We start from the raw sequence: 14,941 nt of genomic DNA on the forward strand, positions 1-14,941 counted from the left end.
AATACATGTGGCACAGCCCTATCATCTCGAGCGACGGTAAGTTGTCAGACGGCCATTGACGAGAATGCTTCGCCGCTCGTGTTGTTCACCCGTAAGCCATAGTGAAAGCGTGGGTGAGTGCCACAGGCTGTGTTACACCAAGGAAGAATGAGAAAGAAGACGGCATGAATTGGATTGGCAGCTAATTTTGGCCTGGGCCGTCAGGATTGGCCTCAATTCTTGCCAGGGATTGGACTTGAAGCGGAGCTGTGTCCGTACCTGCATAAGCTACGGTACCGAGGCCCTCAAGCCAAATCCGCCATTTTCTGACCTACTTCCAAAGATGAGGGACTTTGGTAAACACCCATGCGCGTAGGTGAACTCTTCCCAGAACCAATCAAGCCGAATGCCAGGCACAATCTTTAGGCAATAATTGGGCCTGGAGGAACAATTGGCCATGTGGCGGATGCTGATGTCTGGTGGCTTCGATTGAGATATGGTAGATGGGTATGACGATGGTGGGACGCCGACCTGAGCCATCCTGGCAAAGCCCACGAGCTCCCATGGGTCAAATTCAACGATCGTACAGACGAGGTGCCCCAAGAATCCTCACGAGTATGCTTATGCATGTGAACGCATGCAAGTCAGCAGAAAGCCTGGAGGGTTCTTTATCACAAGACGGCTCCCGAGGGTGTCGGCTTTTTTTTTTTTTTTTTGAATCGAGTGGAAATTGCATGTCACCAGAAGTATTGTGGGTAGTGTTAAAATCGCAGTACCCCTTCGCGCAGTGAAGTCAATGCAAGGAATCTTGAAGTCGAAAATTGCATTTTTCCGCGGGATTGAGTTACAACGAGGCACGACTCTGGTGACTTCTAGAGTAGTAACCTCCTCATCCCACCGACTTCTACCTGGATTCCTCGGGCACTTTGAGCGACAGTCTCCTCAAAATCATGCTGCGACAAAGCACCTCTGTAACGAGAGAGATATCGGACGAGTGTAAGATTGCCATTTTGCAGGCCCAGTCGTTCATGAAATGGCGGATGACGATGGGAGAATTTGATAGGTTGTTCCAAGGGTAGAAGTTGCAGGAACAAGCGTAGATTCCCAAGCGCCTGCGTAGTCCGTGTTCGACTGCCATGATGAATGCATTTACCTAACAAGGGCACCTAATTTGGTTAAATTGGATAGCCGGTTCAAGAAGAAACTCGGTCCCTTCACGTTTGTTCTACCTTGGGAGTAATACGGTAGTGGCTATCGAGTGTTGGACCTCAGAGACTTGGCGGTTCAACATCTTAGCACCCCAGAAAGGACCATTGACAGGATGCGCCGCGATAAGTCACAATGCCAGGGACGAGTACTCCTCTTGGAACATTGCTCGGGAGGATACCTTGGGCTTGTCTCCATGGCCCATCAAGTGGTTGTGTTTGGGAGTGACATTATCAGTATTGGGGGGAAAAAACAATGAATCCTGTCAACCTCCCATCACGTTAACTCTAGTATCTAGGATATCCCGGTGACACTGACGTCGCTGAGGATGGTGGGGTATGAGTGGGCAGCATGACGCAGGCAAAGTCCGTGGAAATGCCAAACCATTGGGCGAATTGACTAGTTTCTGAGTTTTTCGGTGGGAACAACGGCGGAGGTGGCATGCGTAAATTTTGTCATGCAGATCGAACCCTAAAGCTTGCTCGGAACAACTGCACACAGAACTTGATCTAAGTTCACGGCCTCGTTGGCTCCGGCACCTCTAGTTTTTCCGTCTCTGTACGACCAAGAGCATAGCCGCCTCTATCTAGCAGCTTTTTTCACGGTGTCGCCTAGCAGTTGTCAAAATCTCATTAACGCGAAGACCGTGCACCACCAGCAGTACTCCAAAATGGCGCATCAGAACGGCGGGAACACTGTCTTACTGACCGAAGAAGAGGCCCAGCGGATTCGGACCACTGTACAGGAGACACAGAAGAAATGCTCAACACAAAAGGGCAACGCCAGAGAGTTTCGAGATGCTCACGCTACTGTTAGCCAGGCGACTGGTACATCACTCATGATGGACATGGGTCAAATGAGTGGACAGGGTCAGAAGGACACAATCCCAGCTCTTGGTGTTGGGCAGTCATATCCACCAAGCACCGTATCCCTGGATGAACTCAAGCCTATGAAATTTTCGGAACTCACACTAGAGACTCATCACCGTGGGCGTTCTTTGACAGTGCAGCGTGCGAGGCGCTGTCCGGTGGTGGCTCTTGCCGCCCGGTCATGGACTGTTGTCCAAGATGAGGAAGAGAAGGAGACGGAACGTTTGGAGATGGTCCTGCATAAGACAACAGATGGCGAAGATACCCTTGAGTCGGCACGGCGATTCATCATCAAGGAGCCGTACTTCACGCTGACGGAAGAGGGTGAGGCTACCCTGCGGATCGACCACCCCTCCGATCTCGTCATCATTAGAGAGGAGATCGTGAAAGGCAGCTTGAGCGAGGTCGAGGATGGAACCAAGGGGGACGAGATTGCAAAGAAGTGCAAAGACAAGGGTAACGCGGCACTGCAAAAGAAGGACCTCCCTCTTACTCGGACAAGTTACAGCCAAGGACTCAAGGTTGCCAGGCAAGAGCCCGTCCAAAAGACGAACCCGGACATCGCAAGAGACATTGCACGGAACCGAGCTCACGTGCATCTGCTTATGGACCGACAAGACGAAGCCATCGCCGACGCTAAGGCCTCTCTCATTGGCGCCGACGATCAGAAGTCTAAGGAACTCGACAGCAAAGCCTACTTCCGCGCCGGCAGCGGCGCTTACAACCTGGGCCAATTTGAAGAGGCCAAGCAGTACTTCGAAAAGGCTCACGAACTCGCACCCGCGGAAAGAGGTGCGGCAGTGTATCTGCGCAAGGTGGAGATGCGGCTTCGCGAACAGGAAAAGGGGTCGTATGACCTGCAGAAGATCAGGGCTAATCTCACGAGAGTCTCACCACGGGCCGACGCGGCAACCTTCACTGCAAAGACTGAGGTCAAGGATAGCAAAGGGCGAGGCCGAGGCTTGTTCGCAACTTGCGATATTGCCGCTGGAGAGATAGTCATGGTTGAGAAGGCTTTCTGTGTGGTCTGGGGTCATGAGAGCGAGGTTCTGACCGCAATGACCTACGATGTCCGCGACGACAATATTAGGGTGGCACCCGTCGGCCTAACTAAGGCCATCTCTCAGAAGCTCCTTAGGAATCCTTCGCAAATCGCCAAGGTGCTGGATCTTTACGGAGATTACCAGGGTGAGGGTAAGGCCACGTCAGAGACCTCAGAGGGCCCGGTGGTCGACGTCTTCCGGATCCACGATATCGTCTCTCGTAACGCTTTTGGGCCCGGCGGCCAGTACGGAGAGGAGGGCGCGAGGAACGCAAGCACCGGTCTCTGGGTCTGGGCGGCTTACATCAATCATTCCTGCATTGCCAACGCCAAGAAGGACTACGTCGGCGATCTAATGGTCCTCCGCGCGTTACGACCAATTGCCAAGGGCGAGGAAATCTTCCACAGCTACGATGAGTCGAGCAACTACGAGGCGAGACAGCAGGCTCTTATGACGACGTGGGGCTTCGAGTGCAACTGCGCTCTTTGCGCTGGTGAGAAGACCGACGACGCCAAGTTGCGCCAAAAGCGCCAAATGCTGGTAAACGACGCGGATGACTTTGTTTCGACGACGCACTGGACCAACGCGAAGAGGATTACCATTGCCAAGGCGCAGCGCCTGGCGAAAGATATCGACGCGACATATGAAGACAAGAAGTACGATGGTGTTCCTCGTCTGGCATCAGAGAGGGTTCGGGAATGGCTCACAAAGGCAGCTCCCCGCAAGTGAAGATGAAGACCCAGACTCCTGGTATGCTGGATAGACTCATCGGCCTTGTTGTGGACTAGAATAGCAGAACGATCATTCCACCTGCATTAGATATAGACCTCCACACACGAAAGACGGTATCAGACCAAATTATCTGGCTCATGCTAAGCGGATGTCCACACTAGCCATAGCGATACTACGGCCTCTCCTCGATATTGACGAGTGATGGTTTCACAACTCCAGAAGTATAAGTCAATCTATGATGGACCGCGCTAGCAATTGACTTGCTTGCGTGATGCCACAGGACCTGCCGGAATCACGGCGTCTAAACAATGAAACAGCTATTGAAGGTGTCTCAACGCCGCGTGCCTCAAATATCTCTCTTCAGGTTGCCTTCATTAATGAGAAGCCCGAGATTCGGGCCTCTTTGTTCGACATTCTATACTGTGATGCGCTGATCACGTTCAAATATTTGGAAGCTACACCTTTTGGGAAATGACAGGGCAATGACTCGTCCAGAGCGGAACCGCATGGACTCTGCGGAACCGCAACTCCTGATGTTGTACCTTGTCCCCAACGCAACAACAAGGGAACATCGTCCCCCATGATCAGCGAAGATGTCCAGTTAGCCGATTGCGGGGGAATACTCTTGCGTTTAACAGGCTTTCCGTGAAGTTGGTCCTGGTTCCCGTGCTTGCCGAGACGAACCACAGACCTAGAATCAGGTGCTTCCCCTCTTCTGCAGGCAATATCCCCACATCAACCCCAGACGTCACGGAACGTCAGCCCATAAGCTCACAGCCTGCTTGTCACTCATATGATCTGACGATTCCCAGTCCAGAGCCTCGGGACCGTTTGCCAATGATATTTACCGACCTGACATCCAACTCCGTCATTGTATGATTGCCTTATACTTGTTTGTCCTGGAATGTTATATAATTCACTACTATCATTCTGAATCGCCAGTAATTGAAGAATACCTTGCATTATGGCTGCAACTTCACGAGCTGCCAGATCCTTTTTGTTTCGAGCTTCAAGATCAATATTGCCTGCACTGGCAGCTTCGAGCCGAGCGACTTGCATTTCCCCAGCCTTCACTCGCACAAACTTAAGCCCTGCCGGCTCGCTGTTGATGAGGCATTTGTCAACGATGAAGGCCCTCGTCTACGACGGTTCAAACTCAGTGTCATTGAAGGATAAACCTCTCCCTACCATCTCGAAGCCAACCGATGTCATAGTCAAAGTCACAAAGACAACCATTTGCGGCACTGATCTCCACATTCGCAAGGGCGACGTAGCGACATGCCAGCCAGGCACCACGTTGGGTCACGAAGGCGTAGGTATCATCCACTCAGCGGGAGCTTCGGTCACAAGATTCAAGGAAGGAGACCGAGTCCTCATCTCATGCATCTCCAGCTGCGCTACGTGTGAGTACTGCCGCCGGGGCATGTACAGTCATTGCACGTCCGGTGGGTGGATCCTCGGGAATACCATTGACGGCACCCAGGCCGAATATGTCCGCATTCCCCACGCCGAATCCAGTCTCCACCCGATCCCGGACGGCGCCGATGACTCCTCACTGGTGATGTTAAGCGACATCTTCCCGACGGGACTCGAATGTGGTGTGCTGAATGGGAAGGTACAGCCGGGCGGTACCGTCGCTATTGTCGGCTCAGGTCCGATCGGTCTGGCGGCTATTATCACGGCTCAGATGTACTCCCCGTCTCAAATCATTGCCATCGATATGGATCCTAAGCGACTTGATGTTGCAAGGCAATTTGGCGCAACCGAGACTATTGACAGCTCCAAGGCAGATGCTGCAGCCAAAGTCAAAGAGTTGACGGAGGGCAAGGGCGCTGACTCGGTCATTGAAGCGGTGGGAATTCCCGCCACCTTTGATCTCTGTCAGAGCCTGCTCGCACCTGGTGGTGTTCTAGCGAATGTGGGAGTTCATGGAACCAAGGTTGACCTTCACCTCCAAAATCTTTGGGACAAGAATATCTGTGAGTTCAAAATATCGAGCTGTTGGGTGATCGAAAACATCGACGCCAATTCTAATTCATCATACAGCAATCACCACTAGACTTGTGGACACAACAACGACACCAATGCTTTTGAAGCTTGTACAGTCTGGCAAATTGCAACCCTCACAACTTATCACTCACCGTAAGAATCTCTATTTAAGATCGTGCAACATTCCATGAGAACATGACTGACAGGAGCTTCAGACTTCAAGCTTGGTGACATGGAGAAGGCATATGATACCTTCGGAGAAGCGTCTAAACATGGTGCTTTGAAGGTTGTGATTGATGTGGATTGAGACTTCGGATACCACACGTTTCGCTCAACGTTGATCCCGCGGATAAGCCTACCTTTTGACAGATTGAGAGCCTCAGAGAAGATAGGGAGGTTTCAATGTTGATAACGGTTATTTCACAAGAACAGGGCTGTCTTACATGATTACTTGTAATGATATGGGGAAGAAGATTCTCCTCACAAATAGACCGCTGCTGGAGTTATGCCCTGATTGAAGTTGCCAAGTCTTTCAAATATCAAAATATCAAAGTTTACTATCTGCATCGATACCGTTTATGAGTGTGACTGTCAATCAAGGAGACTGAAGACTCATATCAAAGTGGTTGTCTCTTCGTTCTTCGCAGATTTCAATCATTGGTGATACATTCCCATGTTGACTGCCACGTAAGTATGTATCGGAACTTCATGTTGTACTCATACGTATCACCGGCATGAATGTTTGATTTCAATATTTACATCGCACCAATGGCCTCGCACCTGGGTCGTATCAAATGTCACGCGCATTTCGAAGCCGCAATAATCCATGCCATGCCCGTATAACAATCGCGTGATGCACGTTTTCCCGTCCAACTACATCATACCTAACGTAGAGATTGCAGACATTGATTCCCTGTCCATGGGGATATCTCGTCTTATCAAACCAGCGACTCTGCTAGATAGGCATGGCCAAATTCGGAAACATGTTGGACCACTTCTTTGGCATCCAGATCTGCAACCTCATTCAGTGCACGTCGAGTCCACCAAAGGACCTGCATTATCTAAGGATGCACGTCTTACCGCGTCTCCGGGTTCAAGTGGAGGCATTTCCCCCACGGCCAAACGCCCGGAAGTGAATCATCGCGGGGCCGGCTTGTGTCTTCACGTTGCATCGGACGCAGAAATCCTCGCGCGTGCACGGCCTCGTTGGGCAGTAAATCTCCAGAACTTAGATACCGCATTGATAAGACTGCCTAGAAAGGTGGCATTCGCAGCCAACTAATTTACGCCTAACACATGCTTCGAGGAGTTGGCTTAGCAGTGCTGGACCATCTCCTACCCTCGTACGGTTTAGCGCCGGCATGGATGAGGCCTCAGAGTTTGGAAAAGGGCCCGATGGTCCATGCAGCAGTTTAATGGTCTACCAGTCCGCCTCGTTGGCGTTGAATCGGCAGAAAAGGAGGTGGTAGTGTAGAATTTTTAGTCGATGGAAGAAGAGCAGAATTTTGGTCGGTTGGTATATCATTGTCGAGCCACCGCTGGGGCTCTTGATGGTCTCCCGTATGGGCCGTGCCAGCAACCATCATGACAAACACAACTATCACGTTCGATATTCCGGGCACGGTGCAGCTAGTCGACACACAAGGCGTCCTCGACGTGAAGCATGGCTCGGAGCACACCAACATCGTTCTTGTTCCACAACCGAGCAGCGACCCGAACGATCCGCTATCATGGACGCGAAAGCGCAAGACGTTCAACATCTCCTGGGTCATGACATGGTGCTTCTTCGGCGCTGCAATCATATCCGGCCTGTCTCCCGCCTACCTGCAAATCGAAGCAGACACCGGCATTTCTGTAGCAGACCTTAGCACTGGCAATGGCCTCATGTTCCTCTTTCTCGGTTGGGGCACTCTGCTCACCCAGAACTTCGCGCTCAACTACGGAAGGCGCCCGACTCTCGTTTATTCGATGGTCGCGATGACCTTTGTCAGTCTCTGGACTGCCTACGTCAAGTCTCGAGCCGAATTCTTTCTTAATCGCATCATCATTGGCATTGTCTCTTCGCCAATGGAGACTCTGATCGAAGTCATAATTGACGACCTGTATTTCGTCCACCAACGAGGCTTCTACATGGGTATCTACAGTTGGATGTTGTGGTGTGGTGCCTTCCTCTGCCCGGTCGCTACAGGATTCATCGCCGAAGACCTGGGTTGGCGTTGGATCCAGTACATCCTATCCATTACAGGTGGCGTAATAACCATTCTGACATTTCTCTTCTTCGAAGAGACCATGTTCTGCAGACCTAGTTCACAAGCCGATGTTGGTGGCATCACCGATCAGCAGCGGGGGCTCTTTGATAGCGACAAGAGCGCAATCGATACCGAGCGGACCGAAGACCAGAAGCCTCAGCCTGCGGAAGGTGCAGCCAGTGTCAATTCTGAAATCGAGACACGCACTATACCGAACCGCGTCAATGTAGCACCCGAAAAAGCTTTCTGGTCGAAATTCAAGCTATGGGGATATCAAGACGACAGAAAACCAAGACAGCTGAAGCAGTCTCTGTTGCCTTTTTACCTCCTTCGATTCCCTTCCGTCATTTTCGCCGGTATTCTGGTTGGAGGTATCCTCTCGTGGTACAACGTAGTTGGCGGGTCTCTGGCTCTCATCCTTGGCAACCCACCATACAACTTTGGCTCCAACGTTATCGGCCTCTTTTACCTTGCTTCGGTGATTGGAGTATCGATCGGATGTCTGATATCAAGCTTGGCGAGCGATTCTTTGTCAGTGTGGATGGCCCGCCGACATGGAGGAGTAATGGAACCAGAGCATCGTCTTTGGTTATGCTTCCTGGCTATTGTGGCCCACCCTGTCGGTTGCATCCTATACGGCGTGGGGGCTTCATACCAAATCCACTGGGTCGGTATTGCTTTCGGGCTGGCCTTGATCTCTGTCACTCTCCCTCTGGGAACCAGCATGGCGTTCACATATATCCTCGACAGCTTCAAGGACCTCGCTGGCGAGGGCTTCGTGTCAGCTATCCTTATTCGCAACACGATGGGTAAGTTGACGCCGTCATTCCTCTTGGCGTCAGATTCAAAGCTGACCATACCCAGGCTTCGCTTTCAGCTATGCTGTAGTGCCGATGATCAATAGCATTGGTCTTCGCGATGCCTTCATCGTCACAGCTGTTCTTGGAGTGACATTCTGGGCACTGTGTCTGGTCATGATGTACTTAGGGAAACCGTTGCGACGCATGGCGGCGCCTCATTACTGGGACATGGTAGAAAAGCATAGCCTTTCAGGACACTGAGTCTTTACATAAAAATTAGCTACGTCTTACAGAGAGTTTAATGCAATAATTCTCGCTCATTCCACACGTGCAAAGGAGGTCTTTTAACCACACTGCGTTTGTGTTATGAAAACCTACATGCAGTTACACCTAGGCTTAAGCTTATTCTATACATGTGATACTTGTCAGCGCTAAATACCGCGCAGCTGAATCCTTGTAGGGCACCCAGTACACCTGGATTGCCCGCATACATTTTTGTCTTTGACATTTCTACCCTACACCCAAGCATTTTGAAAGTCACGGCGACCAAGTCTCATAGAGGATCCCTTCGTTCTAGTGCTACTCATGAGGCAAGCCTAGGACATAATCTTGGTTCTCCGATTTGGCGAGACACGAATACGAGTGCAAGCCATCGCATTTCGGGCAGTAGTTCAGCCGAGTTGTGTGAGGGCTTCTAAGGTAGATGAGAAGAATTGATTCATTATCACGTTAAACTGGAAATCTAGCCGTCCCCTCTATCTTACGAGCAACATCCTTCCCAAAGGGGTAACAAGATGGACCAACTTGAGACTTACGTTGTGGAACACCACTCAAGCCAGCCCTCATCGTTGATTCACTTGCTTTCTCGATTAAGGAGTAAGACAGGTCATCTGAAAGCGGCAAGCCGAGAGCATATCCTGCAATACTAGAGCGGTACGAGCTTGGCATTACTTCACCATACAGACCCCCCGCACTAGCTGCATGCAAACTACTTGAGCCTCTTGGCTGCCCTTCTCAACTGCCTTTCGCGTAGATAATTAGCTTAACTATGGTACTGTTGCCCGTCTGACGAATCTTATGCATCAATACTGCTTCTAGATTCTTTCAAGCACACCAGGTTGAGCCTACCACGATCCTCTACAGTCCCAAATATGGCTCCTGCCCAATTTTTCAACTATCCAGGGACTGAGTCCAACGCAGAGCAATACCACTACTCCCAAGCTGTAAAGACCGGAAACGTCGTTCGCACATCAGGTCAGGGTGGCTGGGACGAGCAAGGGAATATCACAACCGACCTCGAAAAGCAGATCGCTATTGCGTTCGAGAATGCTCTCAAAGCTCTTCAAGCCGTTCACCCACGCCTCAACTTCAAAGACATTTACGCGATTCGCTCCTATCATCTTGATATGGACTCGAGTTTCGACGTCATGACGACGACGTTCAAGAAACTGTTCCCGAATCATAGACCTATCTGGACGTGCATCCAAATTGGCAAGCTTGGATTGGAAGGGATGCAGGTTGAAATCGAAGTTGAAGCGTTGATCCCCGTCTAAGGAACATGGATGTAGGATGCAAGAGAAACTTTCCCAATCTTGTGGGTTAGACACGATCAACATCGGCGCGGTGTCTTGGGTACTTTATGTACCATATCGGCTATCTGTCTTCAGAGCATCATCAGTCACCAAGTGCAACATCGTATAGCCTTTCGCCGTGAATCATTTGTTTTGACAAACTGAGCGAAATTTTGCAAAATCACTCAACTCTGATACTTTCAAGTACATGCAACTATGTGACTGCAGACAGCCCTTTGACCACCTTGTGGACTTCAAGGGACCATGGCTAGGCTGTAGAATTCCGAGAGTGTAAAAAGGTTAGTTTTCGACTTCACCTTAATTAACTACCAATAATACTCCGACGTATCATTGCGAGCTTGCGACGATACCGCTAGTTTCCATACTTTTGGTAGAAGGTCCAAGCCAAGACGCAAGTTCATCCTGACACAAAGTCGGCTGCAAATGCAGCGGTGGCGCAACCCGCAAGTAAGCTCACTGTTGGCAAAATTCTGATTGGCGGCACCGAAGTAAGTTTAAGTAACTTGAGCTTGGTTGCTCCAGTTGAGAAACCTTCTCAGGGTAGTGATGGACCGCCGTGGCCAAAGTTGAGGCCTATGCGACCAACCTGCAACTTGAGCGTCACTACATGTAGTGGTGTGTTGCCTGTCTCGGATATCCAGTTCCGACTTGGGACTGGGCAAAATGTCTCATGCTTCGTACCCGCAACTTGGAATCATGTCAAGCAATCACCGAGTTGAGCTTCCACTTCCCGGCCCTCTAATTCAAGCTATCCGACCACCCTGTGCTGCTGTACCTCAACAGCCCCGCGCCAATGGTCAAAAAAGTTGCCTAATTCGGACAGCTCCTGCGGGAAACCCCGCACCCCTCTCATTGGCGTTGGGATGGTTGAAATTGACGCTGCACAGCTTGGAGTAACTAAGGTGGGGAGAAGTATCCGGACACATGTAAACCTGGTGGGCACTTACGACTAGGAGACGGGATCTTGTCCATCTTTTGTCTGCTTCAGGATCTCCGAGCCGCCAGTGTGGCCCCGTCTGATAGCTAGCCGCTGACGATCTGCAGAATTTCACAGATCCGCTTCCCCACTTGTCTGGGACACTTTGATGGCGGAGACACAATGATCCCATTTATTGCCTAGTCTGTCCGACATGCATTGACAGTTTGCGTGGATAATAAGAGGGCGGGCTGCCTCACGTCTTCGACTTGAAGCAAGACACCCTGCCCTGATTTGCTCAACTACGGCAGTTGTGTCTTGGTTTCTTTCCCCTTACCCACACACTCCGGAGTTCGCACCAAGATGTCAGCTGCTACCTTGAGCCTCACAGCGCCGAATGGCACGAAGATCTCCCTGCCTACAGGGCTCTTCATCAACAATGAGTTCGTGAAGGCTAGCTCAGGATCCAAGATCACTGCCATCAACCCAAGGTGCGATAAGAATTTGAAGTTACTCGTCGAATATCACGAGACTGACGACATCATAGTGATGAATCTGAGATCGCTGCAGTGGAAGCCGCATCACCTGAAGATGTTGATAAAGCTGTAAAAGCAGCACGGGCAGCACTAAATGCCCCAGGCTGGGGTGACATCTCTGCTACGGATCGGGGCAGATTGATGTTCAAGCTCGCCGACCTCGTCGAGGCAAACCAAGAGACTCTGGCCACCCTTGAGACGTGGAACGGCGGTAAGCCGTATGGCGTGGCCCTCGGAGAAGATGTGGCGGAAACAATCTCAACGCTACGCTACTATGCTGGCTGGGCAGACAAGATTCACGGCGAGACCATTCCTACAACGCCTCAGAAGTTTGCGTATACAATCAAGCAGCCGATTGGAGTTTGTGGACAAATCATTCCGTGGAACTATCCAATCATGATGGCAGCATGGTTAGTGAAATTTCTTCTTCGCAGTTAAAAGGCACGAACTAATTCTAACTTCCAGGAAGCTCGGTCCGGCATTGGCATGTGGCAACACAGTGGTTTTGAAACCTGCCGAACAAACGCCACTCTCTGTCCTGTACTTTGCAACTCTGATCAAGGAAGCAGGATTTCCTCCAGGCGTTATCAACATTGTCAATGGACTTGGAAGGGAAGCCGGCAACGCCCTAGTTTCTCATACCGATGTTGATAAAATTGCTTTCACTGGCTCCACAGCAACCGGAAGACAAATTATGAAGTCTGCGAGCGTTAACCTGAAGAACATCACGCTAGAGACCGGCGGAAAGTCACCTCTCGTGGTCTTCAGCGATGCCGATCTCGACCAAGCAGCAAAATGGGGCCATGTTGGCATCATGAGCAACCAGGGCCAGATCTGCACATCCACATCCAGAATCCTGGTTCATGAAGATGTCTACCAGGACTATGTTGCAAGGTTCAAAGCGATATGTCTTGAGAACAAGGTGGGCAACCCCTTCGACGACGACACATTCCAGGGACCGCAGATCACCAAGATCCAATATGAGAAGATTCTGGGATACATCCAAGCCGGTAAGGATGAAGGTGCCAAGCTTGTGACTGGTGGAGTTCCATTCAAGAACGTCGGGGATGGCAAAGGATTCTTCATCGAGCCAACAGTCTTTTCCGACGTGAAGAAAGATATGAGGATCTTCCAAGAAGAGGTTTTCGGTCCTTTCGTCGCCATCACGCCCTTCAAGACGGAGGAAGAGGCAGTTTCTTTGGCTAACAACACTTCATACGGACTCGGCGCTGCGTTGTTCTCACGCGATATCGAGCGGTGCCATCGCGTAGCCGCCCGCCTCGAATCTGGAATGGTCTGGATCAACAGTTCGAATGACTCTGATATTCGTGTTCCATTCGGTGGCGTCAAGCAAAGTGGCATTGGTCGCGAATTGGGAGAAGCTGGTCTGGCTGCTTACTCACAGACAAAGGCAGTGCACGTCAACATGGGATTCAAGCTGTGAACTGGTCAAGTAGAGAAATCTTGAAAGCCCAAAGCCACACGATCTATTGCCAGCCCCAAACTTCCTTTTTGAATTAATTATAGCACGACGGCATCTGACGCCAAGTCGGAGTACATTTCCGACCACGTTACGTCCTCTCGAGCGGCCTTCCATACACCGCACAAAACCTCAGAGACAGTATGTAAGCTAGCAAACCGCATCTCATCACGAATAATATGAAGGATACCCAGAACTGCTTTTCTGTGTCTCGGGGACTGAACATGCGCACCAGCAACGAGCAAAGGGAAAATGACACAATTTAGCACCTTTGACGGCTGTTTCATATCGATGATGCACTCTAGACACGGCAGAACGTGCTGCTGTACGAGAGAATGAGAGACTGGTAGGCCGCAAATGGCTCGATACATGTAGATGAGAGCCGTATGCTGAAAGGCACGAATTAACGTGAAATCGTTGTTTGCCTCCGAGTCCGGATCGACATCTCCAGTATCTGAACATGTGTCCGTGATCTTGGCATACATGGGAGACAAGGCCGTCTCGAACTTGCGGATAGTTTCCATTGAGAGTTGCTCGGTGCCGTTGTTCAGAGCATCTCGGAACTCTGTTAGCCGAGATATTTGCTGGAAAACTGAGGCCAGGGATGAGCGTCCAAGGATGTCTCTTCCCCACCATACGGATCTCTTCTCAATCGAATCCCATATTTCGTGAGGGAACGAGGGTTTCCCTCCCTTGAGCATGATAGTTGTGAGATCCGTTGACGCAAATTCGGAGAGGAGCATGTGGATCGACTCATGACTCGTCTCCAGGACCGGGAGAATGCCCCCGAGACTGTCGATGATTGCCTTCACGCCCCCATGATGACTGGACGTTGACGCAGACGCCTGAGCGCATTCAAGGTATCCGTCGTGGAAATAGAGTAAGAGCACAGCAAGCAACAGGGTCATGAGTGAACTCTTATCGACCATGTGAGCGCCGCCGACCTCACCACGTACGGCCGCAAGACACTCGAGTCGCTTCATACGAAGAAGACTGCGGCTGTTCCTCCCGTCCTGGAGAACCCGGTGCGCATCCGCAATGACGCACGCCGCGAGAAGTACGACCCGATGCTCAAGAGCCTGTAAGATTGGGGCCGCGCAAGGTTCCGGGGCCGTCGTGAGAAGCGGCCACAGGCGGTGGTGGAAGTAGTCCAGGGCGCGCCGTTCGTCTGAAGCCAGACAGGACGCGAGCTGCGCGTCTCTGGTGGCGATCTGGTAGATGGCCGGAGCCTTGATCGTGGGCCGGGTGCTCCATTTCAGGCGGCGAGCGTTGAAGTCGCAATCCGCCCCAATCTTGGCGCAACGATTGCACCGCGGCTTTGTCAGGTCGCACTTGATGCGGCGCTTCTTGCAGGGCCAACAAGATCCCTCGACTACCCTGACTCTGTTTGTGGGCATCTTTGGGGCTCCAACGGTCAAGAGACGGCTAGCTGGATGTTTTATAAGGCTGCGTCAGTGTCGAATTGGGTACTAGTAAGCTCTCGGCGACGTTCGCGATAGCAGATAGTGACGAGTGAGTGGAGATCCAAGCCTGATGTTGTGGTTTGCTAT

The 14,941-nt window shown here is 51.1% G+C and overlaps 6 protein-coding genes across 6 annotated transcripts; 5 read left to right on the plus strand and 1 right to left on the minus strand.

Annotated features, from left to right (window-relative positions):
• Positions 1 to 1,855: 1,855 nt before the first annotated feature.
• Positions 1,856 to 3,826, plus strand: CABS01_02453 (tetratricopeptide; the record flags this gene model as incomplete). The annotated part of the gene is made up of 1 exon (XM_060535831.1): positions 1,856 to 3,826. One exon carries the CDS (start codon positions 1,856 to 1,858, stop codon positions 3,824 to 3,826), a length of 1,971 nt encoding a protein of 656 aa, XP_060396136.1.
• A 1,129-nt stretch (positions 3,827 to 4,955) lies between these two features.
• CABS01_02454 (alcohol dehydrogenase GroES domain-containing protein) lies at positions 4,956 to 6,125 on the plus strand (the record flags this gene model as incomplete). Its single annotated transcript, XM_060535832.1, has 3 exons — positions 4,956 to 5,808; positions 5,876 to 5,971; positions 6,034 to 6,125. 3 exons carry the CDS (start codon positions 4,956 to 4,958, stop codon positions 6,123 to 6,125), a joined length of 1,041 nt encoding a protein of 346 aa, XP_060396137.1.
• Positions 6,126 to 7,402: 1,277 nt separating this feature from the next.
• On the plus strand, positions 7,403 to 9,128 carry CABS01_02455 (uncharacterized protein; the record flags this gene model as incomplete). The annotated part of the gene is made up of 2 exons (XM_060535833.1): positions 7,403 to 8,876; positions 8,932 to 9,128. 2 exons carry the CDS (start codon positions 7,403 to 7,405, stop codon positions 9,126 to 9,128), a joined length of 1,671 nt encoding a protein of 556 aa, XP_060396138.1.
• Positions 9,129 to 10,018: 890 nt separating this feature from the next.
• Positions 10,019 to 10,420, plus strand: CABS01_02456 (endoribonuclease L-PSP; the record flags this gene model as incomplete). The annotated part of the gene is made up of 1 exon (XM_060535834.1): positions 10,019 to 10,420. The coding sequence occupies one exon, from the start codon at positions 10,019 to 10,021 to the stop codon at positions 10,418 to 10,420; it is 402 nt and encodes a 133-aa protein (XP_060396139.1).
• A 1,318-nt stretch (positions 10,421 to 11,738) lies between these two features.
• CABS01_02457 (aldehyde dehydrogenase) lies at positions 11,739 to 13,355 on the plus strand (the record flags this gene model as incomplete). The annotated part of the gene is made up of 3 exons (XM_060535835.1): positions 11,739 to 11,866; positions 11,923 to 12,321; positions 12,377 to 13,355. 3 exons carry the CDS (start codon positions 11,739 to 11,741, stop codon positions 13,353 to 13,355), a joined length of 1,506 nt encoding a protein of 501 aa, XP_060396140.1.
• Positions 13,356 to 13,432: 77 nt separating this feature from the next.
• Positions 13,433 to 14,788, minus strand: CABS01_02458 (uncharacterized protein; the record flags this gene model as incomplete). Its single annotated transcript, XM_060535836.1, has 1 exon — positions 13,433 to 14,788. One exon carries the CDS (start codon positions 14,786 to 14,788, stop codon positions 13,433 to 13,435), a length of 1,356 nt encoding a protein of 451 aa, XP_060396141.1.
• Between the last annotated feature and the right edge of the window lie 153 nt (positions 14,789 to 14,941).

The sequence above is a fragment of the Colletotrichum abscissum genome (genome assembly GCF_030869225.1).
Source record: "Colletotrichum abscissum strain IMI 504890 chromosome Unknown Scaffold_4.1, whole genome shotgun sequence".
Lineage (NCBI taxonomy): Eukaryota > Fungi > Ascomycota > Sordariomycetes > Glomerellales > Glomerellaceae > Colletotrichum > Colletotrichum abscissum.